At 35.9% G+C, this 26,244-nt stretch overlaps 1 protein-coding gene across 1 annotated transcript; it reads left to right on the top strand.

The window, feature by feature from the left end:
- Window positions 1–10,625: 10,625 nt before the first annotated feature.
- On the top strand, window positions 10,626–23,699 carry LOC149826633 (cysteine-rich receptor-like protein kinase 25). The gene is made up of 7 exons (XM_090018917.1): window positions 10,626–11,517; window positions 20,109–20,219; window positions 20,348–20,517; window positions 20,634–20,844; window positions 20,926–21,163; window positions 21,387–21,537; window positions 23,165–23,699. The coding sequence occupies exons 1-7, from the start codon at window positions 10,713–10,715 to the stop codon at window positions 23,468–23,470; spliced, it is 1,992 nt and encodes a 663-aa protein (XP_089875043.1). The 5' UTR covers window positions 10,626–10,712; the 3' UTR covers window positions 23,471–23,699.
- The last annotated feature ends 2,545 nt before the right edge of the window (window positions 23,700–26,244 follow it).

Here is a 26,244-nt window from a genome sequence, read left to right as displayed (position 1 = left end):
GCAATTACACTCACATTGTATATCTCTGCTACACCTTTGCTCTTTAGCATCACATTCACACCTCCTCGCCTGCACACCACTTGCAACACACCCTACGACACCTGCTGCATGACATCTCCCTGCCACACGCTGCACCTTCACTCAATATCCACCCAACACCTCACTACACTGCTACATCACCACCCACTTCACCCTTCACTTACCCACTCCACCTGCATGCATATGCTTTCCCCATCTCTTACAGCAGCATCACTTCACCTTCACTACAACCCTCCATTTGCCATTGTACCTTCAACCCTTTTTGCACAACATCTCAACTCACCTACTATCTCCAGCATATGCGTTTGCACACTTTCACTATCTTGATTTTCCAGCACTTGCACTTCACCAACACACAACATCTCCATGCTTTCTTGTGGCTTTTGCCTTCCACGGCAGTCCATGGATTACTACAACCCCTTATATACACACCTCTTCATAGGCATCTTTCATTTGCATAAGATATAACAGCTTAGGCAAATACATGTAGATTTGCATTTAGCCTAAGGCACTGCATCTGTCCTTCTCATATAGATATTCATTATACCCATGTACATTCTAACATTCATCTTCTTATTAGCTTAGGATATTATATATGCATTTTAATATCCATTTCATCATTAGCTTAGTGCATTAAAAATATATTCCAATATATATTTTTTTCATCAAACATGATGCATTGAACTTTTATTAGCATAAAGGTAGGTGCATGAACATTTCATGATTTGCATTCTAAATTCAACATGATATTTGTAATTTCTTTCTATATTCATCTGTTATCTTGTGCTAACTCAGTTTTTGTAGGAAATATGTAGAAAATGCTGCTTTTCTTCTTAGATTAGGGATTTTAATTTCAATTTAAAAGTTGTAATAATTAGATATTAATGAAAATTCTTTACTTTCCAGTTTAGAATAGAATGTATGAGCATGTAATTCTCATAAATTACTTGTTTCATCCCATTTCTACTTTTATTTCAAAAAACCACAATGGTGAGACACGAATGGCATGTGCACTTTTTCTAATAAGAGGTAAATAATTCTAAGTAAATGATTCACATTTATGGCCATAGTCAAAGTCAAAATGTGAACAATACTTAGGATTTTTATTTTTTATAGAATAACATTTGACCTCCACTTAGGTCTCTTTTGAAAATCATCATATTTTTCTGAAATATTCTTTCCTTTATCAGAATTTAATATGTGAATTAATTTGAGATATATTTGTGGCCATAGTCAGATATATATTAAAAGTTAATTTCATTTTAGATCCTATAAAGGCACCAAAATTTATTTTATTCTTTATTAGAATTCAAATATAGATTATATTATAATATGTTTGTGACCATAGTCATGAATGTATTATGATTTAATCTTATTTCAATTCTATTAAAGAATGAAATATGCTTTTTAATTCCAATCTTTAAATTCTTTCAAAGCATTCATCATTTAGGATAGAATTGCATTTCTTTTCAAATCATTTTTCAAATTATTTTCCAAATTCCAAGTGATTTCTAAGAAAAAAATTCAAATATATTTCTCATTTCTAAAATCATTTCAACCTTTATTTACCAATTCAAATTTATCTTTCATTCTCAAGTTCATTTAGCTTTAAATCTTATTTCAAAAATTCCAACTTTCAATTCTCATTTCTGAATTTCGCATTTTAAAATTCCAATTTCATTCAAATTCTTTATTTCTATTTCCATTTTCGAATTCTATTTCAAGTCCTGAATTTTAATTCAATTTTAAATCAAAGTTTTGAAATTCATTTTGAGATTCCAAATCAAATTTTGAGATTTACTTTGAAATTCAATCCAATTTCCAAAATTTCCTTTTGATTTCAAATTTCAAGTTTAAATTCAAGTTTTATTCTCCATTCCCATTTCAAACTTCAAAATCTCCAAATTCTATTTAAATTCTGAGTTTGATTCTCAATTCAATTCACTTTGAAATTCAAAATCAAGTTTTAAGATTGACTCCAAGTCTCAAAATCGATTTTTGCAAATTCAATCCTGATTTCAAGAAAAGTTTCAAAATCAATTCAGGATTTCCAAATTCAATTGAGTTTTTAAATTCAATTCTGATTTCAATTCCCAAGTCTGAATTCCATTCTTAAATCCAAGGCTCATTCTGAATTTTCAATTTCTAAATTCCTTCTTTAAATTTCAAATTTCAAAATTCAATTTCAATTTCAGATTCTAAATTTAATCTCAATTTCCAAATTCATTCCCAAATTCAATTTCAAAATCAATTCAATGTTCTAATTTCAAAGTTCAATTCAACTTTGAAATTCCCTTTTGATTTCAAATTCTATTTCTAAATCCAATTTCCAATTCTATTTCAAAGTTCAAATCTCAATTTCAGTATCAATTCTAAGTTCAACTCTTATTTTTCAAATTTCATTTTCGATTTCAAGTCTTCCTTCTTCAATTCAAATTTTAATCTATCTTTGATCTCAGTTATGATTTCAACTTCAGAATTCCAAGTTTTCTTATCATAATCTCAAATTCATTTTAAAATCCAAGTTTAAATCCAAAATTCAACTTTTCCAAATCAAGTTCAACTTTTTGAACCATTTCTCTAAAAAAGGTCTTCAAACTTATTTCAAAATCAGTTGGAAAAATCCAAGATTTCTGAAGCACTTCTCGAAAGCATATATCTTTACATTTTCATTGCACAAGTTTGATTTTTTGTGCATTTAGAATTTTAAAATAATTACTTAGACAAATTTAGGCAAAGCAAAATGCATGAATTTGATCATTGGTTTAATTACCCCTGGTAAAGGCGCCAAAAATGGTTGAATCTCGTACCGACGAGCGAATCCCGTCTCTCCATCATTTTCCCGCAAAATATTTCAAAAACAGAGGCGAGTTAATTTTTCAAAATATGTTTTAAATAAAGTTCAAGTGAGACCTTGCAAAAGAGTTTCTTTTCTCTCTCTCTCTTCTTTCTTTCTTCCTTTATCCCCTTCAAAAAGGGAAAAAGGGCTAAAAAGGAAAAAGAAAGAAAGAAAAAGGAAAAGAAATTTTTTTGCAACGATCACATGTTGCTCTCACATTCTCTGATATAAATTCTCTCATGCTCTTATGTTTATGTGTTTCAACAAATACATCCTTGTAAGACACAATGTCTCCTTTTTCTGCTTCTTGTAATGTTAAATGATAAAAAAATCAATTAATAAGTATGTAAAAATACTTACAAATTTGACAATATATATATATATATATATATATATATATATATATATATATTGATGTATTACCATTTTCTTCTGGTGGCTCCCAAAAGTCCTAGATCCACCTGTGTGTAGATGGGCATCGGGCATCGGGCATCGTCGCTCGGTTTTGTGCAGTCTTTGCTGAGCAGTTTCGAAATTCATTGCTCGCCCACTTGTCGCACATGCCCTCCTAATAATCTCTCCTGATAGTAGAAGACCCATGGCCCTTCCACTGCAGTGGATCATCTATCCCACCAGCTATTTTTTTTGTTGCAGTCTCCATATTATGCAGCATGTCGGCAAATCGATTGACAATCACCTTCTGTCACACTATCCTCGCGTCTTTCTTCTCGTTCGCAGTCGCGAAGCGATGAGAAGCCTACAAATACTTTCAGAAAGTTAGCACACATGAGTATAACAAAAAAATAAATATGAAATACATTAGTTATGATAAACGATTGCATACCATGAATGAGGACATTAATCTGTCCAACACCTCTGTCAAGTATTCTTTCTATTGCGCAATCAGTCCTAGAAGATGCTGCAGTAGTGACTTCCTAATTTCTCATATTACTTCTAGCTACTCGAACTTCGCACTGCACATGAATTGATACACATTAACAATCGATTGTCGATATACACTATTTATAAGATAAGTATTGGACAAGTGACAATTAAATACTTACGGTCGACTATCGATATACACTATTTGAATGAGTTGTCATGTGTCACACTGAGAAGACCCTACATCCGGCATTGTCTTGTGATGTGTATGAGTAGCTGGTGTAGGTGGGTCATGTGTAGGCGAAACATCACCTACAAAACAATGAGTTAGAAATTCACACAATGGACATTTAAACTAATCAAGTATATAATTATTTAAATAATATACTTATCGAAGCATTGCGTGAAGACGAAGGCTGAGACTGCCTATCACTGAGCTGGGATCCTATAAAGACGATTAACAAGTAATAATGTTTATATCAATATACAAGCAAAAATATAATGAATGCCTATATTTAAATATAACACAAAGACATTTACCTAATGATGTCCCACGGCCTCCACTTGGTCCTCGACCACTGTGACCTCCATGAACCATATTCTAATAAATAAAAATGTTATTTGGATCAGTTACATGATATGCAATTCCATGGATACATATTCAAATCGAAAATAACTTCATGCAAGTATGGATACAGTCACATCAAACATGACAATACATTCAAATCATTCATAGCATATCAATGTCAAATATGTACCTGCAACAAACATACTTCAATATCCCGCTAACTACTACCTCATAACTACTACCTCATCAAACATGACAATACATTCAAATCATTCATAGCACTCAAACATGTATTTTACTAGATCGAGTATGCTTCCTCATCAATTGTTTCACTTTCACATTCTTCTTCTTCCTCCTCCTCTTTGTCCTCTTCGTCTTCTTCTATATTGAGCGCCCATCCACTTGGTATATCATTTGGATCACATTCTTCCATACGTGTGCCATCGGACAATAGAGATGTGACATGCAGATCATGTGTGGCATCGTGATCATAAGAGAAGTCATACATATTATTCGATTGATAGTATTCAACCTCTTCAACAATCTTGTCTTCTTGTAACTGATCATACTTGGGGCATAGTTTAGACTTCACCATGCAAGCTGCTCACCATTCATTTCTATCTGACTTTCTTGTATTTAGATATAAAGTATAGTAAACTTATTGAGCTTGCGATGTTAATATGAATGGTTCATATGTTTTAAACCTTGATTTATGATTCACCTCCACAATGCCTGAGGCTTTGTCGACTCTTGTTGTTGTGGGATCAAACCAATGACACTTGAATAAAGTTAACCTGTTATTTATGCCTAAGTAAGTAAACTCCATTATTTCTTCTATAACACCGTAGTAGTCAAGTTCATTTTCATCGTAACTGCTACCCTTGACATACACACCACTATTCATCATTGACTTGTTCGCACCATAGTCGTTTGTATGAAATCGATAACCATTTACGATGTATCTGTTGTAACATTGCACAACTTTGTCAGACCATTTTATAAATCACATATACTTTGGTCATTAACACCACCATAGCTGACCTATAAGCATAAACAATGACTGTAAACACGACCAATTAAGTAACTTATTGTTGTTCACACAGAAAGAATGCATATCATCGTCCTTACCAACTCTTTTATCCATGCCACAAACTTATTTTCATGTTCTTTTTGTAATTCTGAATCAGTTAGATATGATAGTTCTCTTTGCAACTCTATATAAAATCGTTTGCATTTAACAAATAATTATATTACCAAAACATATACGTAGAGAACCAAGTGTAACATATTATGTATACTTACTCGATGTAGGGGTCGATCTCTGAGCAATTAAAAAGGATATAGATTTGTGATGCGTCTTGCTCTCGATCTTCCAAATATCTTGATCGGCAACTGCCAAAGGCCTTCCCAAGTAGTTTAAATATCGATAGTTTGTCAGCTACAATAACTTGTTCTCCATCATCATTATGAGGTGGGCAAGTGTAACGTGTTGGAATGTGAGGTTCAAAGTACATAGATGAGAAATTTAAAATCTCTTCTAAAGTATATGCCTCACAAATTGAACCCTCCACTCTTGCTTTATTTCGAATCTTTTTTTTTAGGTCAAACATGCATCTGTCAACAATATACATCTCGTAATACAATAAATTCTCAATAGCATTAGAGAGAAAAATACAAAATAAATTTTACCTTTCAAATGGGTACATCCACCGATATTGCATAGGACCACCAACCCTAAGTTCATATGGCAAGTGTATGATCACATGTTGCATAACGTCGAAAAATGCTGGAGGAAATATCTTCTCTAGCTGACAAATACTAGTGACGACAGAATCCTCGAGATTCTTTACCTCAGCTACTACAACTTCCAATGCACATAATGTTCTAAAAAACCGACTCAAGTCGGATAATACCCCTTATATAGGTTTGTATAACAAATCATGAAATGCTAGGGGAATCAATCGTTGCATGATAACATGGCAATCATGGCTCTTCAACCCATATAATTGGCCCTCGTCTATCTTCACAGCCCGAGCAATGTTAAAAACGTATCTATCCAGAAATCTCGACTGTCTCAACCATTGGTATACCTGCTTTACTTGATCTGGTTCAAGTACGTACCTTGCCTTTGGTTTCAATAATTTGCCATTGTACTCTTGGAGTTCCAATTCTGGTCTTTTACATATTACTTTTAAATCCATACGGGCCTTCAAATTATCGTTTGTCTTCCCTTTGACATTCATTACCGTATTGAACACATTATCAAACACATTTTTTTTCACATGCATCACGTCCAAATTATGTCGTATCAATAAGGTTGGCCAATATAGTAGTTCTCAAAATATAGATTTCTTTGTCCAATTGTGATCCTTTTCAAATCCAAGGAAGGGCCTTGCACTACGGGCATCTGTCAGTTCATATAGAAAGTATCACAATCGTCTTAAAATCTCTATGCTCGACAACCGTGCAGATGGACCTTTTATTTCAATTGTGCCTGCTCAAAACACATTCTTTTGTCGTCGAAACACATGATTGCAGGGTAGAAATTGACGGTGACAATCAAACCAACATGACTTTCTTCCATGCATCAATCTAAAAGATTTTGTATCCTCTATGCAGTACGGACATGCCAACCTTTTATGTGTGCTCCAACCAGATAACATACCATATGCAAGGAAGTCACTAATTGTCCATAGAACAACAGTCTTCATATTGAAGTTTTGTTTTTTGTGGGCATTGTACGTGAGAACACCGTCATCCCACAATATTTTTAGTTCATCAATCAATGACCTTAAATATACATCAAGATTTTAACCCGAAGAAGTCGGATCAGAGATCAATAGAGACAAGCAAAGATTTTGAAGATTCATACATAAGCTTGGAGGAAGGTTGTATGAGGTGACAAATACCGGCCAACACGAGTATGGGGTTAATCTACCCCCAAATAGATTAAATTCATCTGTACATAAACCAAGCCTAACATTTTTCACTTTCATTGCGAAGTTCTGATGAGTACGATCAAAGTGCCTCCAAGCTTCCGCGTCAACAGGATATGTGATCTTGTCTTCATCATGTCGAAGTTTATTTGTATGTCATATCATGTGTTTAGCTGTCCTCGAAGACATATACAGTCGTTGCAATCTAGGGGTGAGAGAGAAGTAGCAGAGTGACTTCAATGACACTTCTTTTGACCTCGTACTACCATTGCCTCTTGTCTTTGACTTGAACCAAGGATGCCCACACGACGAACATGATCTGCTATTTTCTTGATCTTTGAAATACAACATACAGTGATTTGGACAAACATCTATTTTTTGATAGCCCATACCTAAAGTGTTGACCATAACCTTCGCACAATAGAGATTTTCTGGCAATTTCTCATCTTTGGGCAACATACTCTTCACAATAGAGCACATACGGTCAAAACATGATTGACTCAAATTATACTCTGACTTCAAATTTAGTAGTTGAAGAACTGCATACAAGATAGTGTGACTCTCGCAATCATTCTACAGTGGCTCATCAGCATCTCTAAGTAAGTCATAAAATCTACTAGCTGCATCGTTTGTTGCTTCTTCCTCTACCTCAGTTGGTATATCACTAGGTCCCATAGTAGAACCCATTTATGGTTCTGCAATATCAAATATCAAATCCATATATGGATTATCGTGCACCATATCCACCCATGCATCAAAATTATTCCAAATTTCTTCACCATGAAGCATCCAATTCTGATAACCACTAACAAAACCCTTCCTGTATAGGTGATGTCTAACGCCATGAGGTTCTACAAATTGATTGTTCTTACACATTGTGTAGGGGCATCTGATTTGACCGATGAAATCCACTGTACTGACACTTGCCATTGCAAATTTAATAAAGTTGTCAATACCCTCCATATATTCATGTGACACCTCATTATCAACTATCCTACGGTATATCCATTCACAGTTTGCAGCCATTTTGTCTTATAATGTTACAGATATTATCATCACCAGTTAAAAGAGAATCATAATAATGCTATGATGAAAAAAATATCTAATTAATCTATTAATTCTTGTTTGGTGATTGTTTGTGAGCAATTTTTTTGTTTCAGTTAATGCATAAATTTTCTTCTCCTCTATACCAGAAACATGCTTAGCATAAAATGCAATTCCATGAACTATTATGCATGCATTGATAATTCAATATTTTTGTGTGTAACACCATCACATTATATTTATACACATCACGAGGATATTTAGAAATATGAAATCACATTTAATAAAATGATATATTCATTTGAAGCATGTTTTCATGATACAATTTTACATGAAAGGCATAATCAAATGAAAAATAACTTCATACAAGCATGGATACCGACACATCAAACATTGCAATATATTCAAATCATTCATATGAAAACAATGTCAAACATGTACCTGTAGCAAACACACTCTAATATCCCGCTAACTACTACCATGCCTAGCATGGAATAACCCTCCAAAAATAAGAACACTTCTGTTTTTATACATTAAAATCATTCTCAGCATGATCTTTAAACTTCATCAAAGCAGTCCTAGATATCTACAACTAAGTGTGTGTGTGAACAGAAAAGTGATGCATCCAAGAAATTAAATAACATGTGATGCACTTGCATCACTTACTCACCATAGGTATTTACCTGATTTGCATTGCTTTTGCCTTTGCATTTTTTTTATTTATTTTTGCATTGCATTTTTAGCCGCATGTGACGCTTAGTACTAAGCATCGCACAATTAGCTCAACAACGTATCTGCAAAGCACAAATATACAAAACAATACATGAAGGAGGTTTGACACCTCCCTGGCGAAAAAGGAAACAGGGAGGGGTCAGAGTCCCTCCCTCGCATCGCGTAAGACAGGGAGGGGGCTCGACCCCTCTCTGGTGAAAAAAAAAACATAGAGGGGGCTCGACCCCTCTCTTTCATCCCATAAGACAGGGAGATAGGGAGGAGGCTCGGCCCCTCCCTGGAGAAAAAAAAATAGGAAGGGGGCTCGGACCCTCCCTGGCAAAAAAAAATAGGGGACGGGGCCGAGCCCCTCTCTCGTATCCCGTAAGACAGAGAGACAAGGTGGGGGCTCGACCCGTCATTGGCGAAAAAAAAATAGGGAAGGGGGCCACGCCCCTCTCACGTATCCCGTAAGACAGGGAGACAAGGAGGGGGCTCAGCCCCTCCCTGGAGAAAAAAAAATAGGGGAGGGGGTTGAGCCCCTCTCGCGCATCCCATAAGACAGGGAGGGAGCTTAGCCCCTCCCTAGCAAAAAAACACAGGGAGGGGGTTGAGCCTCTCCCTCGCATCCCGTAAGACAGGGAGATAGGGAGGCTCGGCCCCTCCCTGACGAAAAATGAAACGGTCATCGAGAAAGGAAGGAGAGAGGGGAGTCAGGGGTTACCTGAGCCGAAGGGGGAGGTCGGCGGGCGACAGGCGGTGAGCGGTGGGCGACGAGCAACAAAAAGAGAAAGAAAGAGACTCAAATTAGGAATTTATGAGAAAATTAGCGACGAATTAGCAACAGAAAAATTTCATCGCTACTCCATCGCTACTTGACGATGGGGTAGCGATGAAAATTTTTTGTCGTTGGTCCGTCGCTAAGTTGTGATGGATCGTGAGACAGAATACATTATATTGCTAATCCATCGCTATTTAGCGACAGATTACCGATGAAATGTTTTCGGTCGATAATTTTGCAAATAAGTGAAATTTTAGCGACAAATAGCTTTCTTTCGCTAATTCGTCGCAAATTTGCGACAAAAAAAATCTGTTCGCTAATTAGCATTTTTCTTATAGTGTACACTCTTCCTTATGATTTATGAAAATGTGACTTTACCATATGAATCATTCAACCCCTTACCAATGAAAGAGTTAGAGTCAACCTAGAAATAGGCATATATATTCTAGAATTGAGAGAGAAAGAGTACACCTAGTAAATAGTAAAGTGTTGCATTTAATCAATAATGCATGATGGTGTAGGAAATTAATGAGAGGTGTTAGTTTAATGGAAGAAGGAAGAAGGGTGAGAGTGAACAAGGGGGTTGGCTAGTTTGGGGAGACAGAGGTTTGGAGAAGGAGATGGGTAGGCCAGATTGGGTTCGGTATGATTGAGATTTGATGTTTCACTTATTATTAAATTTGTGAGGCACACAAACCATTTCACGGTCGTTGTGTACAGTGAGGCGATTCTTTTGTCAATTTTCACTTCTTCATTCCGCCTTATCAATAATAGTCCACTTGTTCCCGGAGACAGATTTCATAAATCTGGCACTGTTTACTAGTCAAAGTAGTCATTTCTTTTTTTGAACATATCTGCAAATGACTAAATCATATACCACAAAAGCCACCCGAGAGAGAGAGAGAGAGAGATATGCATCCCTGCAGGATGATGGTGCTGCAATTGGCCTTGGCTGTCCTCCTAGCAGCCGGGATTCACTGCACCATGGCTCTTGAGCTCATCAACATCGACAATCTACATGTCAGATGCTCCACACAATCAAACTATACGGCCAACAGCACCTACCAACAGAACCTGAACACTCTGCTCCGATCCCTCACCTCCAACGCCTCACTCATCAGGACCGCTGCCGGCAAAAACCCCGACAAGGTCTACGGCCTAGTTCTCTGCCGCGGCGATGTCTCCAGCAAAGAATGCTGGAACTGCACATCGATCGCCGCCACCATGATCCAGGACATCTGTCCTGGCAGCAAATCAGCGATCATATGGCGATTGAAGTGCGAATTGCGCTATTCTAGTGACAATTTTCTTGGCACCGTGGACATCAACTTCTTCTCCATGAGCAACGTCAACAATGTATCCGATCCCACTTACTTTAACCAGAAGTTGATGCAGCTCCTGAGGAATCTCTCTTCTTCTGCAGCGGCCCATTCGATTTCCATGTACGCGAGCGGCCGCACACAGCTCACCGATTTTCAGACCCTGTATGGGATGGTGCAGTGCACAAGGGACCTCTCCGCGGCCAACTGCAGCACTTGCTTGGTTCAGGCAATGGGTTATATTCATGGTTGCTGCAATCAGAGACAAGGATCGGTGATTGTGAGTGCTACTTGCAGTCTAAGGTATGAAATATATCCATTCCTCTTAGGTTCAACAGCAGATGCGCCACTCCCATCCACATCCGATGCCCTTCCGCCGCCGGCTCCTAATGCAACCAGTGAGTTTCTCTCTCTCTCTCTCTCTCTCTCTCTCTCTCTCTCTCTCTCTTGTGTTTGTGTGAAGTTACGAAGATGACTGATGCACAAAATGGTGGTATTGGGGTGCAATGAAACCCGGTTCATACGCCCTCTAGGATTTCATTGATGCCACTTGTTTTGATCAAATCTGCTCGCAAGATGGAATCAGCATGATCGATTTAATAAGAATCGGCAGTGTTATTTAAAAAAAAAAAACATGATTTTTAAAATCCCAAACTTTTTTAATTTTTTAGAATCACCAAAACTCCTCCACACAAGTTGGATTTTAGCAATTCAAATGTTGATCTTCACAAAATGGATGACCTAGATCACACTTACAAGGTATGGTTTGATGAAAGCAACTCGCATCAATGAGATTCCACGGAGGGTATAACGATAAGGATGACTTCGGGGATGATTGAAGTGGCAGCCCACGTGATGTCGGAAGAGAGCATTTAATGCTTCCTTTTTAAAAAAAGAGAGAGAGACTTCGGGAATCATTTAAACTGAATCGGGTGCATAGGACCACAAAAGTGCTTATCCATCTTAAAGATGAGTAGCTTTAGTGAGGCTAAATTGTTAAGTATAATAGAAAAATGACTCCTGTATTTTTCCAGACCGTGTGTCCTAATAGAGTGTGGCTTTTGATATTTCATTAATAAAATATAGTTGAAAGCTCAAAAGACACCCGAATGGCTATGTGGGCACCTTTGGCACCTTTGGAAGTGAGAAAAAGACAAGAAAATTTTACATAAAATATGAAAAGCTGAGCCCTCCCACCTTGGGTTCAAGTTGGAGAATGTTTTTCGTCCATAAACTTTCTTGTTTTTTCTCTAATTTTCATGTCCATACATACTAAAAGTTATCCACCAAAATCAGTGGAGCAATGGTGGTGAAATCTCTCTCAGCCGTACGATCACATGCTTTTCATATGATAAGATTCAATTTTTATATCAAGTTTTTACCATTATCAAACTTGGTGATAAAGGTATAGAATTATTACAAATATGGCAATAAACCCAATTCCATGAAATATGACATGCTATTCGGATTGACGAATAGGTTCATTAGTGACCGACTCTAGTTTATATAAATATTATGTCAAGTAGGTTTCAAATGCATGTTTTTCATTTTTTTCATGTTCTTGTAAATTTTCTTGGTCTAAATCATCTAATCAATGCAGGTTCGGGTTCAAAGAAAAAAACTAGTGCCGCCATAATTGTTGTCTCTATATTGATTCTTTTACTCTTGGACTCTTGTTAAGAAGGAAATCAAAGAAGCAAACTTATAAAGGGATAAACAAGCTTAATTAAGAAATTGAGGACATGGAATCATTGATTTTTGACTTGGCATCATAAGAGATGTCACCAACGACTTCTCCGAAAAGAACAAGCTTGTGGAGGGTGGTATGGTCTCTTATAATCTTTAGGGTATTAGGGTTGTTTGGTAATCAAAATCCAAGGGTCAGAGCCTCAAAAATGACTTGTCTCTTGTTATAGTTGCAAAATTTTTGTTATTTTGCAAGTCAAAGGGACCTTTTAAAATTTTTTGAAAATAACTTGTCTCCGTTTTAAAATACGAAAAATTTTTGTAAAATGGGATTCGCTTATCGGTGCGAAGTTCAACCGTTATTGACGCTGTAATCAGGGGTAATCGAACCAAGGATCAATGTTATGCTTTCCTTTGTTCAATTGTCTAAACATTATTTTATTTCTTAAATGCATAAAGAATCAGGCATGTGCTATGAACTTTAGAAATTTTTGACAGAAAACATGATCTATGCATGAAATATTTTAGAATTTCTTGAAAAAAAGAGATGTTTTGAAAATCGTAAGTCAGACTTGGAAAACGCTTTGAAGAAAGAAAATTGATTTTCAAAAAGGGAAATACTTGAAAAATCGTGAGCCTCTGCTTTGAATATTGAAAACTCTTTGAAAATTGAATGTCTTGAGAAATTGATTTTGAAGAGAAGGCTTAGAAAACTGGGCATGTAGCCTTATGATGCACACTAACCTACATGATAATTGAATATGGTTTTTGTAAAAAAAAAATTTAAAAAAAAAAATTGAAAAATCATTGAGAAATTGCTTTTGTTTCAGAAGTTAATCTTTGTATAAAAGAAAAAGGGGTTTTATGTACCTTATAGAACTCGAACATGACGGATTCTCCATATATAACTGACTATGACAGCAAATATGTTTTGAATATATCTCATTGACTCCTATTAAGTCGGTTTTCAAAAAATATTTAGAAGTACTTTGAAATATGCAATGATTTTTTAAGACAGCCTAAGAGTGTAGGCTGACTGTAACTTAAGAGAGAATAATAAATCTGGATGTCTTTCGTATTTTGACTATGACAACAAATACAACCTCAAATGAGTTTATTAAGTTCCTAAAAGAAGGTGCACGTGTCATTTATATTGACCATTGTAATATTTGTAATATGTTCATGAATGACAAACAATAGCAGTTAATATCAAAATTAAACTATTTGTAAATGCATCCTAAGCTAATCAAGAAGAAAATTTATATTATTATTTTAATATTATAATTATAACTTATATTAAATAAGTGAATAAATAAAAGAAAATACAATCTTTTCTTTAAAATTAGCAAACTTGTTAGTGAAAAAATGTAGGTTTTTCTGGATTTATGTGACAATATCTAAAAAATGAAGGATATTTTTCAGAAATTAGCCCTTTCTTTGCTTCCATGAAATAAAAAATCATAAAGAAAGCTATAAATGGATGCATGATTTGATAAAATATGAAAATGAACTTGTTTTGGAAATTATAATTTTGAAATTAGAGGAAAATAACCAAAATACCCCTTAAAGCAAGACTATAGCCTTGAAATCAAGGTTTTTCGAAATAATTTTTTGAGAATATCTCCAATTTGGGTATTCCAAAATTGGTGAAATTGTTTGAGAAGCTTGTTGACATGATTGAGAATATAAATGAAATTTTGAAATATGAAAATAATGCCCAAATTTAAAAATATAAAATAAAAATAGCAATTTTACCCTTATTTTGGTGAAAATTAAGGTTTTGAAAAGACTAATTTTGGAAAATTGAATGAATGAGATGCCAAACGACTTTGGAAAAAATCTCAAATTTAGTTTGAAAACTCCTAATAGCCTTAGGAGCATCCTAGAATTGAAAATTTAGGAAAACTATTCAGGAAAAGTAGGAAGTTAGGTTTTGAAGGTAGATTTTGCAAAAATAAGACTATTTTTTACAAAAATAAAACAGTTAGAAAAACTAGTTGGGTTTTTTCATCCAGAAGAACTTCTAAAAGAACTCAATTTAAGCCCAAATTGAGTCCAAAGACTCAGTACATGTTTTAGAAACAAATCCTTTTTACAGAATTCAAAAATAATTTGTAAAACTTGAGTTATGATCAAATCATTTGAGTTAAAAAATTTTGAAACGGGAAATAGGGATTAAGAACAGGTTTCTGTATTTTGGGTGTTTCGGGAGGTAAAAAGATTCAATCTTTTCCAAATTTTTGGGATAAGATGCTTGAAAAATAAAAAAAGATACTCCAATTTATAGATTTCAAAAATCAATTTTGGTTAGGGCTGAGTGACTTCGGGAAGTTAGGGTTTCTGTTTTAGAAAATAGGCTTATTACAGAATCTAGATTTTGTAGCAATAATGATTTTTTATGAAAATAGGGTATCAAATCGACTCCAAAAATCATAAATTTTGGTGAAAAAATACTCGACAAATAAATAAAGAAATTTTTTTTTATCAATTTGGAAAATCATTTTCCGTTAGGGAGATATGACTCAGACAAGTTGGTCCTGATTCTGCAGTCGACCTGATAGTGTAGAAAAATAGGTTCCAACTTTGATTTTTGAAAATAAGGTTACAAAACTCAAAAAAATCTGATTTGTTTATTGGAAGTTGTAGACATATGCATGATTTTACCATAAAAATTTTAATTTTAAATAAGAAATATAAATAGGTAAAATAACTTCATCATGAGACGTTCATAATTCAAGACTGAGAAACTAAAATACCAAAGCAAAATATGCATTTCAACTATTAACATAAGTACAAATCATACATATATGCATTATAAAAAATTATACATGGATGCACATTTTGAAACCCCATTCTTATATATAAAATAAACATTATACCTTATAAAATCCATATGAGAAGTGTTTAGACCCTACCTTGAAGATGAACACAAGCATAATGCTAAGATATAAGAAATCTCTTTTTAGTCCATATAGAGTGGAGTTCCAATGGCACCGAACCCTACACTTTAGGAGAAAGGGGTGTCATTGCCTCTACACATGCCAAGCTTTAATGGTTATCAAAGAAAAATAATATGGACCAGGAGAGAGAGAATATGAGAGAATAGGAGAACGAGAGAGAGCCAAATATTAAAATAGGGAGGGGGATGCTTGACCCCCTACTCTAAAATCGAGTTTTCATAGAGCAAGATTAGGGTTGGACCAAGATGGAAGGTGGAGAGTGAATGTAGGAAGATGGAGAGAGGAGATGGTTCAAACCCACCTACTTTTTTAAGTTTCAAAGAGCGACTTTTCTTCTTTCAACAAAATGGAAAAAACAACTTTTTGAAATTTTGCTTTGTGTGATCCATTTATGGACAAATCTTGAGAAGTAAGGCTCCTTAGTATTTAAAAAATGAACTCTATTTTTTCAAATTCTTTTATTTTTATTATTTATTATATTTTTTTTTACTTAGTTCACTACACAAAAGTTGACTTCTATGTGGGCCCCACATTTGGATCCAAATTTGGTTGGGTACAATCAATCCCAACTTGGATCCAACTCCAAAAAGAAAAAAACCATATTTTTTATTTTTAAATACTTGAAAAATTATACATTACATTAAATTCCAAATTTAATTTATAAATCATATGTAATAATCCACTTAATGCTAATTAAGCATAGTTTCATCTAAATTCTAGTCAATTAGGAATTAAACTCTAATTTAATTATAATTAGTAAATGAATGCTTAATATTGACCAATTAAATGCTAATTAATTATAGTTAGCCAAGAAATTACTATGCCACTATAATTGACTAAAATTCTCAATTAATATAGATTGAACTATATAAAAAATTTCTTTATATTGATTAAAAAATCATAAAATTTATGGATCTTATAGATTGGCTGCTCCTTTAAGATCAAACACAAGGTTTTGATCGACTGCACGACAAACCTCATATGAGTCCTTGGCAGCACTTATAACGGGATTTTCTTGTTTTCTAGCTCATGATTTGCAAGGAAAAAGTTCCAAGATGATAGTAGGTACTTCTTCTATCAAGTGGCACACTTAATGCGGATTTTCTCCTAGATCAAATATTACATGGACTTTGAACTCCACACAGACTTTCAAGGTGGGAACCTGATATGGATCTGACATAAGTCTCCTTCTTTAGGGCTTCATGACCACATCTAAGCAAACTTCATTACCTTTATGTTTTGTCTCATCCCTGACCATATGATCTAATTCAAGGTGCTCTTTGTAAAGACCCCAGTAACATTTTTCTGAATAGAACTTTTTTTGCTCCTCTAGAAACAAGTGTATCCACCCGATGACTTTGCACCTTATGATAGATCTACATAGAATTTGGTGTTGTCACGCTCATGAGAGTATCATAGGAGAGGTTGTGAGGTGATTCCATTTTTGTGCCTTCAATAGTAGCTGATTCTTCGTTCGATAATGTCAAGTCACTAACTGATTTCTGAACAAGTTTATTGGTGGGCGGGTTTAACGTTGCTCATCATGGTGTTCTTAGCAGGCTGGGGTGTCTGGTCTGATTGGACATTCTCTCGATTCATGGTGCATTATTGTGACATCGGTGATAGCCTTGCTGAGAAAGGAATCACCACTTATGGCAAGTTTGTCAACAAAGTATTCAATTGTGTAGAACTGTCATGAAGGGATTGGAGCCTCCAATAGCAACTATTGTAGATATCGAATCTCTCTATGATTTTGTCATCAAAATCAACTCATATGAGCTTTCCATGTATGATGGCAATCAACTTATACCATCAAAGGTTGCCACATTCACGGGGGGCTACTTCTTCGACAACACATGCCTTTAGGAGTATATTATTGCAGATAAAAAAGCGCTTGAGTTTAAAGATCTACTATAACACATTCTCACCCTTAAAGGTATAGACTTCAAGGTGAGATTTCTTACCCATTCTTCAAGCAAACTAATGCAGTGGCTCCTAGGAATGAGTTCAATCAGGTGTGCCTTTTGACACTGTTGAAGTCGGCACCCTGATCAGTGCCATGCTTTCATTTGTGGAGAGAGTTCAACCGATCTCCTTGGGCTTCTACGACCCTCTCAATATGCTCCAAGCAGTTATTTTTTTGGCACTCTCTTGCCTTCATCAACACATCTCAAATTGGGTTCACTCCGCAATCCCTGGGCATTTTTGGCATGTCAGTGAATCTCTTCAACTTTATCATCACAGAGGGATTGAGATCACTCTTTGGTATGTTCTTTGCTTGGATACCACTTTGTTAGGTGCTTCTCAAGGACCGGTTTGATCGGTATGGAGTTTGGACCAAAAGTTTGCCCTGGGCTAGCAAGAGATAGGTACTCTAGTTTGAACCCAACACGAGAGATCAAACCAGAGGTTCTTGGCCCTGAGGCTGGGATGAATTTGTTTGAGGTGCAGTTCCTATTGGACATAATGGAGCAGTGGTCTAAGGGCAATCATAGTGAAGGTTTTGGGTGATTTTGGGAAAATCCCTATAGAAACGAGAAAAATGGGTAAGCTAAAAATGACCCTAGAGGATAATCAGAAGCGAGTGATAGAGTTAGGATAGACTAGATCAAAGGTTTGTTGGTCACCTAGGGATGTGTTAGGGTTAGAATAGACAGCTATAGGTTAGGAAATTGTAAAATAGGTCATTAGAAGGCTGGAAAGATCTAACAATAAAATCAAGGCCTTTCAGGTTAATCAGGTAGATGCGGTTTTGGTTCTAGGGCTATAAGAAACAAACTAATGCAATCTAGGGTTAAGTTATATGTCTAAAAAACTAATATCAGAGGGTTAGTGGACTAAATGCTTGAGTTAGGCTTCGAAGAGGGAGGTATAGCAGAACCATAGTTGTTGAGGCTTGAAATAGCTTTTTCGGATAATATAGCCTTCTTGAATTTCTGAAAGAAACTAGTGAAGGGCTTGAACCTTTTGTATAGGCCGAATCCACCACCTCACATGTGGTGCCAAATGAGATCAGAGGGATAGTTGAGAAGAAGACGTTAGAGAAGTAGGGATATCTAAGAGCGAGGAGAGAGAAAATAGGGCGTCTAAGGATTGGGATGCCAAAGAGACAGAAGGAAAAAAGAAGAAGAGGACTACAGGGCTTTATGAGAAAACTCAATGCATTAATCAATTATTCATATGATTTTACGAAATCTCCTTATATAGATGGAGCTTGGGTTAAGTCCTACTTACATAAAAAAAACTACATTAGTACTTCTTGCCAAATGACTACTCAAAAGAACCCAGCAACTAAAAGACCATCTTATAATTAATTAACTCTAATTAATTTTGTAGAACTAGGAGATGTCCTCTATGATTCTTTAGCATCACACGCCCCCTAGGTAGACCCTGCTCTTAATTATCATGTCTTGGGGTCTTGACAAGTGTTCCACTTCTGCTTTTTACTGAGACTCTAGATCTTTGACTTGTCAATCATTAGGCAAGCCATGTCAGTTGTCACGTCTTTATCCTGAGACACACTATGTTGGTTGACCCCATTAACCTTTGAAGGATCTGGATTCTAGGCACGAGATCTTCACTATCTTCTAAAATTCAAGCCGTAATCATTTTATTCCATTATAATGGGCCTAAATCACCCGGTTTTATTGTCATAACAAAAAGAAGAAATAAACCACCGGTCTTCAGCTGCAAACTCTATCAAGTGTCCTTAGAGGCATACACTTTTTGGTATACAAGTTTAAAACCTTTAGAGCATTATGTGCTCCATTTGACTTTTGCGTGGCATCTGTTTAGCACACTTGAAACCGAGCTCTTATAGGGAGAGAGACAAAATCTTAAACTGACTGATCAAGTGTGATCAAAATGCCCCAAGGGGGGTTGGGATAGTCGGGTGGGGCCTTTGCTGCTAGACGGGCCATCAAGGTTTAATTTTCATGGGCGTTACCTCTTTGTGCAAGTCAATGCATAGCATAAGCCCTGAAAGCAGGGTCCTAGCCTTGGAGTTTTATGCAGCTAACACAATGACTATAGGTATGGCAGGCTAGACAACGTGACTGGGTCTTTGTGTTGGGTGCGATTTCTTCGTGTTATAAATTAAAAAAATGTGTGATTGAAACCCAAGTGACTACAATTAGGACCTCAATTGATATATATAATTTCATATTCTTATTGCACCAATTTTGTGACCTGTATCTATTATTTTATAATCTAAAGTTGCTCATTCTGACTATCATAAATATTAGTAATGCCTTTACCTAACACTCACAAGAACATTAATTGTTCTCTCTTTTTTAAAAAAGAACTTCATTTGACAATATGATGACGGTTAACTGTCAATGCAGGGCATAAGTTGAGTTCCGTAACAATTGTTATTATCATCACCTCCGCAACGTGTGGACTTCTCTCTATAGCTTGTGCCATATTTGTGTTCCTCAAGAGGCAAAGACATATAGGTATTCAATGTTATTTGTATATTTGTAGCTTACTTTAACTTGTTCTATCTTGCTTTAGTTCTTAATGTCAATTTTATTCTCTTACTAAAAAGTAAGTGTCCCTATCTATAATCTTATTTATATGACAGAGAAGAGAAGATATAACAATGAGATCTCCCTACTTGATATCGGTAGCCCCAGTAAGCAGGAGAAAAGCCAGGAGCTACCACAAATCAGCCTAGGGACCATCCAAGATGCAACAAACAAATTCAGTGAGGAGAATAAGCTGGGACAAGGTGGATATGGACCTGTTTACAAGGTACATAAATGCATTACCCATGATTTTTTCATTTTCTTTTTTTTTCCTTTTTTTGAGGAAGGCTTTTTCCAATTTAACTCATGGGGCGGTATATAATGAGGCGGTACTTCAATCAGGGAAGGCTTCCTAATGGACAAGAGATTGCAGTGAAAAGGCTTTCACAAAGATCTGGGCAAGGATTAAAAGAGTTTAAGAATGAAGTCAACTTGATTGCAAAGCTTCAACACAAAAACTTAGTCAGGCTCCTGGGTTGCTGCATGGATAGGGGAGAGAAGCTGCTCATATATGAATATATGCCAAACAAAAGCCTTAATTTCTTTCTTTATGGTTGTATCTCTTGCTCTCATGCTCATACACACACACACACACACACAGGTCATTAAACAATTTTATTGAAATGATGTTTAGATCTAAAGAAGCGTACGCTGCTGGATTGGGGGAAGCGGTTCAATATCATCATGGGGATTGCCAGGGGCATGCTTTATCTCCATCAAGATTCTCGACTCAACATCATCCATAGGGATCTCAAAGCAGGGAACGTCTTGTTGGATGAGCAGTTGAATCCCAAAATATCTGACTTTGGAATGGCAAGGATTTTTAATGAAAATCAGGGTCAGGCAAATACCAACGTTATTGTGGGAACATAGTAAGTATAAGATTAATTACTTTGTGCAATTTATCCCTTCATTACAAGTTTTGGATTAAGATGCCATTATCAGGCGTGCTAAATGTCAAACAATATATTTATGCCTTTTCACAATTTGCTTTAACCTACAATTATATAACAATTTCTCTAAATCCAATAACATTTATTGCATGGCATAATTGCTAAGAAAATCAACCAATGGCGTTGCACCTTTTTCTTGTAGTGGATACATGGCACCAGAGTATGCTATGGACGGGCTATTCTCTATAAAATCTGACGTCTATAGCTTTGGTGTTCTACTATTGGAGATTGTTAGTGGCCAATTGAACAGGGGATTTCATCTGTCCGAACAATCTCACAGCCTTGTTAGACATGTAAGTTTACCACTACCAAGGACTCTCTCTCTCTCTCTGCTTTGTTTGGGTGATTTTTATACTAAAAGTCAACTGATGGCTTTTCACACCTAAGGGAGAAGATGATGTATAAAATCAAAAGCATTGTATAATGTTTTGAAGCCTTTTTACATGCTATTGTGTGAAGCAAGCACAGGGCTGTGTTATTATGTAGACTGAAGCTTATTACTGAGTCTGGGAACAAAATTCTCTTTGTCAAGGTTGACATACCTATCTTGAGTCAGCATTTTAGGCAAAAGCACCATACTACTGACCTAGGGCTTGTTTGCAATCCCTTGTGAGTCTTGGATCCATATGACAATCATAATACTTTCTTAGGGTTGGTGAAACATGAAAAGGTACAATGATTGTCCGCTGTGATTGTTCTTTCTTGTTTCTTGTGAAAGTTAGTCTTGTGACCAACAATCACAACTTACACTTTTTCAAGCTTTTACTTTCTCACCTGTGACCAAAGCAAACATGCACCTAGTCTCTCACCAGGATGGGCTATCTAATGCAATGGGGTCATTTCCATTCAAGGTTATGATCCTCATAGTGAACTATTGGTCGTACGTTGGTTACACTCAGGCAACATTGTTCAGGTAAATGCCACAAAGTTTGTCTTAGCACTACATAAGTAGGAGTTCCGCTTCCCAAACCCCCCGAAAGATGGACAAATAGGATCCATCCCAGAGAAAAGCCTTGCCTAGATTGAGGGCCCCCCTTCGCAACCCGGATATACACTCTTTACACCATGTTAAGATTTCAATGAACATTGTTAAGCATGAATCGTAGATATATATTAAGCAGATTTTGGATTAGGATAGACTTGTATCAGCTTCCCCTAAGTATGCTAAGTAGATTTTCTCAAAACATCCATCATAAACAGCAGTGATGATTCATGCGGCATGAGGCAAAACCTGAACATACATTGAAAATTCATCTTGTTCCTTCAGGCCATGCACACCTCTCAAATGTCCATCATATGATTTTGCAGAACTTTGTCCCCTCTTTTCAAATGCAGGACAAGTCTGGCGTCGGGTCCCTTTGTCCCACAGTTGGGCTTGTCCCAAGAATCAAATACGCTCTTGAGGAAATCATGAAATTAATACTTAACATATTTCTCATCACACGGGCATTTCACTCAGAATGTGCTTTTTTTGTTGACACAACACGACAGTGAACATGCCATGACACTTATTCAACCTTTGATGGGTGCCTTCAACATCATGTATCTATCTTTATTCTTGTATTTATAATATTCCTTTTTATGTTACAGTTACTTGCATCTCTTATTTCACAAGGTGCCATTAATTACATGTGTTTCAATTTTTAACTTTGATTTTTGTTGAATTTTTTATTGATGTGGCTTAAAATGGTCCTTCAAGCTGCATTGTACTGGATCAAAACTTTTGAATGCACATAATTAAACATAACACATACACACACGCACACACCCCTTCAACTTGGATACTTAATTTTGTCGTGGTTCCAGTTCTATTTTTAAATCAAATTACCTCAGCTTCAACTTGCATCTTGGTCGCTGCGTGCTGAACTTTATACACTAAACAAGAATCTCTGTTTATCTTAAAATGAAATTGACCAACAGGCGTGGAGTTTGTGGTGTCGAGGGGAAGGTATGGACTTTATGGATCCAATGCTTGGGGACTCTGCTCTGACAGGTGAAGTGCTAAAATGCATCCACATCGGTTTGCTATGCCTTCAAGATGATGCTGCACAAAGACCAACGATGCCATTCGTCATTCACATGCTTGGAAGCGAGTCTTTGCCACTCCAGGTACCCACAGAGCCCACATTCTCTACTCGAGCTATGACCAAGTCCAACCAACCGTCAACAAGTGGCAGCAATATTTCTGCCAATATGGTTACCAATACTGAAATTTTTCCAAGGTAAACTGTGCCCTCCTTGGGAAACAAATATTGCCTATTCAATCAAACCTTTTAGGAAATACATTTGGCACGGAAACTATTCAGATACTCTTACCCAAACCACCGCCTTGCAGATTGGAACAAGTCGTTTTTTTTTGTTGTTTTGTCGTTTGTTGTGGTGGTGATTATGGCATATGAAAGCATGTATATCTTCTGTCAATTAATTTTTACCAAGATACAGTACTTGAGATCGATGAATAAGCTCGAACAATGGATACTTTGAATGTAGCTGCTACAGTTTTAAATTAGCAAACGATGCAATGATTTGAGTAAAGTTCATTTGCTTGTTGAAATGGGATGTCTTTATTTGGTGTTCGAACTTTTGCAGTACATCTTGGGACAACTTGCGTGTGGTTGCATTCATGTAAAAGATCAAGATCATTCAAAACCCTGAATTCTGACAAATTAAGTAATTGTTTCCTGCACATCCAAAAATCCTGGTAACACGGAAACGCCAACTAATTTGGATGTGCGTTAACCATGTTGTAGTCCCACACAAACAATGAAACTTACTGGTGGATTTTTGAAGAAAGAAGCCCCAAATTACTATTCATGTTTGTAAATTTGACCATGTATGGTCTCAAGCAGGTTCCGTCGGCCTGGTATCAACACCTCAGTTTCTACTTGGTTTCTCATGATTTTATTCTCTCTAAATCAGATGCTTCACTTTTTATTTTTGAGCAGAGTCGTCTTATTATTTATGTTTTAGTCTATGTGAATGATATAGTCATCACAGGCAACTCCTCGACCAAAATCTCTTGTCTTATTTCGCGTTTTGGTGTGGCCTTCTCTATCAAGGATCTCGAGCGACTGAGTTATTTTCTTGACATCGAGTTGTTTTATTGTTTGCGGGCATGACTCTCTCTCAACGACTATATACTCTAACTTTACTTCAGCGGGCTCGTATGGCTGATGTCAAACTCGTTTTTATCCAATATGAGCTCATCCTCTAGGCTTTTCAAAGACAACACACAATTTTTTCAGAATCCTACACTCTATTGCAACATTGTTGGTGATATGCAATATCTCTCTCTTATTTGTCTAGACATCTCCTTTGCAGTCAACAAAGTATGCTAGTATATGCATCAACCGACTAATGCTCATTGGACGGCTGTCAAAAGAATCTTGCGGTACTTAAAGGAGACTTTGCATCATGGCCTACTCCTTCAATCCTTTCCCTCTCTTCGGCTCATGTTATCATTGCAAAATTTTACTTTTGCAAGTCAAACTGAACTTTGAAAAAGTTTTGAAATAACTCGCCTCCGTTTTAAAAAGTGAAAAAATTATGAGGAATGGGACTCGCCTTTCGGTACGAGGTTCAACCGTTCTTGGCGCCATAACCAGGGGTAATCGAACCAAGGATCAATTGTGTGCTTTACTATGCTCAATTCTCTAAACCGATGTTCTATTTCCTAAATGCACAAAGAATCATGCATGTGCTATGACTTAGAAGTTTTTTTATTGAAAACATGATGTATGCTTCAGAGATTTGAAATACTTGAAAAAATCTTGGAAAATAGTACACTTGAAAATCATGAACCATGTTTAGAGAACATTTCTGAAGAAAAGGAAACTGATTTATGAAGAAATCCTGATGTTTTGAGAAAATCGATTTCTGAGAAAATCTAATAGCTTTGAGAAGGTTGATTTCTCTGAATCTGAACTTGGAAATTGAGAAGTATTGATACTTGGAAAATCGTGAATTGAACTTAGAAAAGCATTTGGAAATTCCTTGAAAAACCATGGGTTTTTGAGAAAATCGATTTTAAGGAAAATCAGGGCAAATTTAAGAAAAATCGATTTTTCTGAAATGAAGTTGAGAAATAAATCAAAAGAAGGGGTGTGTAACCCTGTGAAACTTTTATTTTCATGATGCACTCTAACCTAAATGATGCATGAATGCTACTTGAGAAAATATTTTTCTGAAGAATTTTGAGAAAATTATTTAAAAAATGAAGTTTATGTGCCTTATAGAATTTCAATGAAATAAATCTGCCTCATATCCCTGACTATGGCCACAGATATGGATTAAATAATATCTCATTTGATTCTAAAAGAGAAAATATTTGTAAAAACTTTGAAATATGCAATGGTTTTTTAAGATAGCCTAAGAGTGTAGGCCGACTGTGGCTTAAAAGAAGATGATAAATCTGGATTTTGTTCGTATTCTGACTATGGCCATAAATACGAACTCAATCCAGTTTATCAACTCCCAAGAAGCTAGTGCATGAGCTCTTCTTGTAGACCATTGTGAGTTCGAATATGTATGAATCATTCGTCACATAATTAACATTTATATAAAGCAATAAACTATATGCAATGCAAACCCTAATCTAAGCAGGAAAAGTAAATTCTTATTCTAAATTTATAATTAATTTACATCACTAATTGAATTAAAATAAAAAATAAATAAAAGAAAATACAATCTTGAAGGTCCCTTGTTATCATCACAAAATTTTTCCCTCCCTCTGCAAGAGAGAGAAACGATTCCGCGAGTCAAACTCGACCAAAGTTTTGAAAATTGGTTTTGAAAATTACTCACCTCCGTTTTGAAAATTTGTGGGAAAATTTCATGGAATGGGATCCGCCTGTCAGTATGAGGTTCGATCGTTCTTGGCGCCTTTACCAGAGGTAACCGAACCAAGGGTCAAACGTGTGCTTTGATTAAGTTCAACTTTCTAAATTATGCTTTATTTTCCTAAAATGTACAGAAAATCAGGCATGTGCTATAGAATTTTG

The sequence above is a fragment of the Nuphar pumila genome, chromosome 10 (genome assembly GCF_984573655.1).
Source record: "Nuphar pumila chromosome 10, dmNupPumi1.hap1.1, whole genome shotgun sequence".
Lineage (NCBI taxonomy): Eukaryota > Viridiplantae > Streptophyta > Magnoliopsida > Nymphaeales > Nymphaeaceae > Nuphar > Nuphar pumila.
This window is presented reverse-complemented; position numbering and strand designations above follow the sequence as displayed.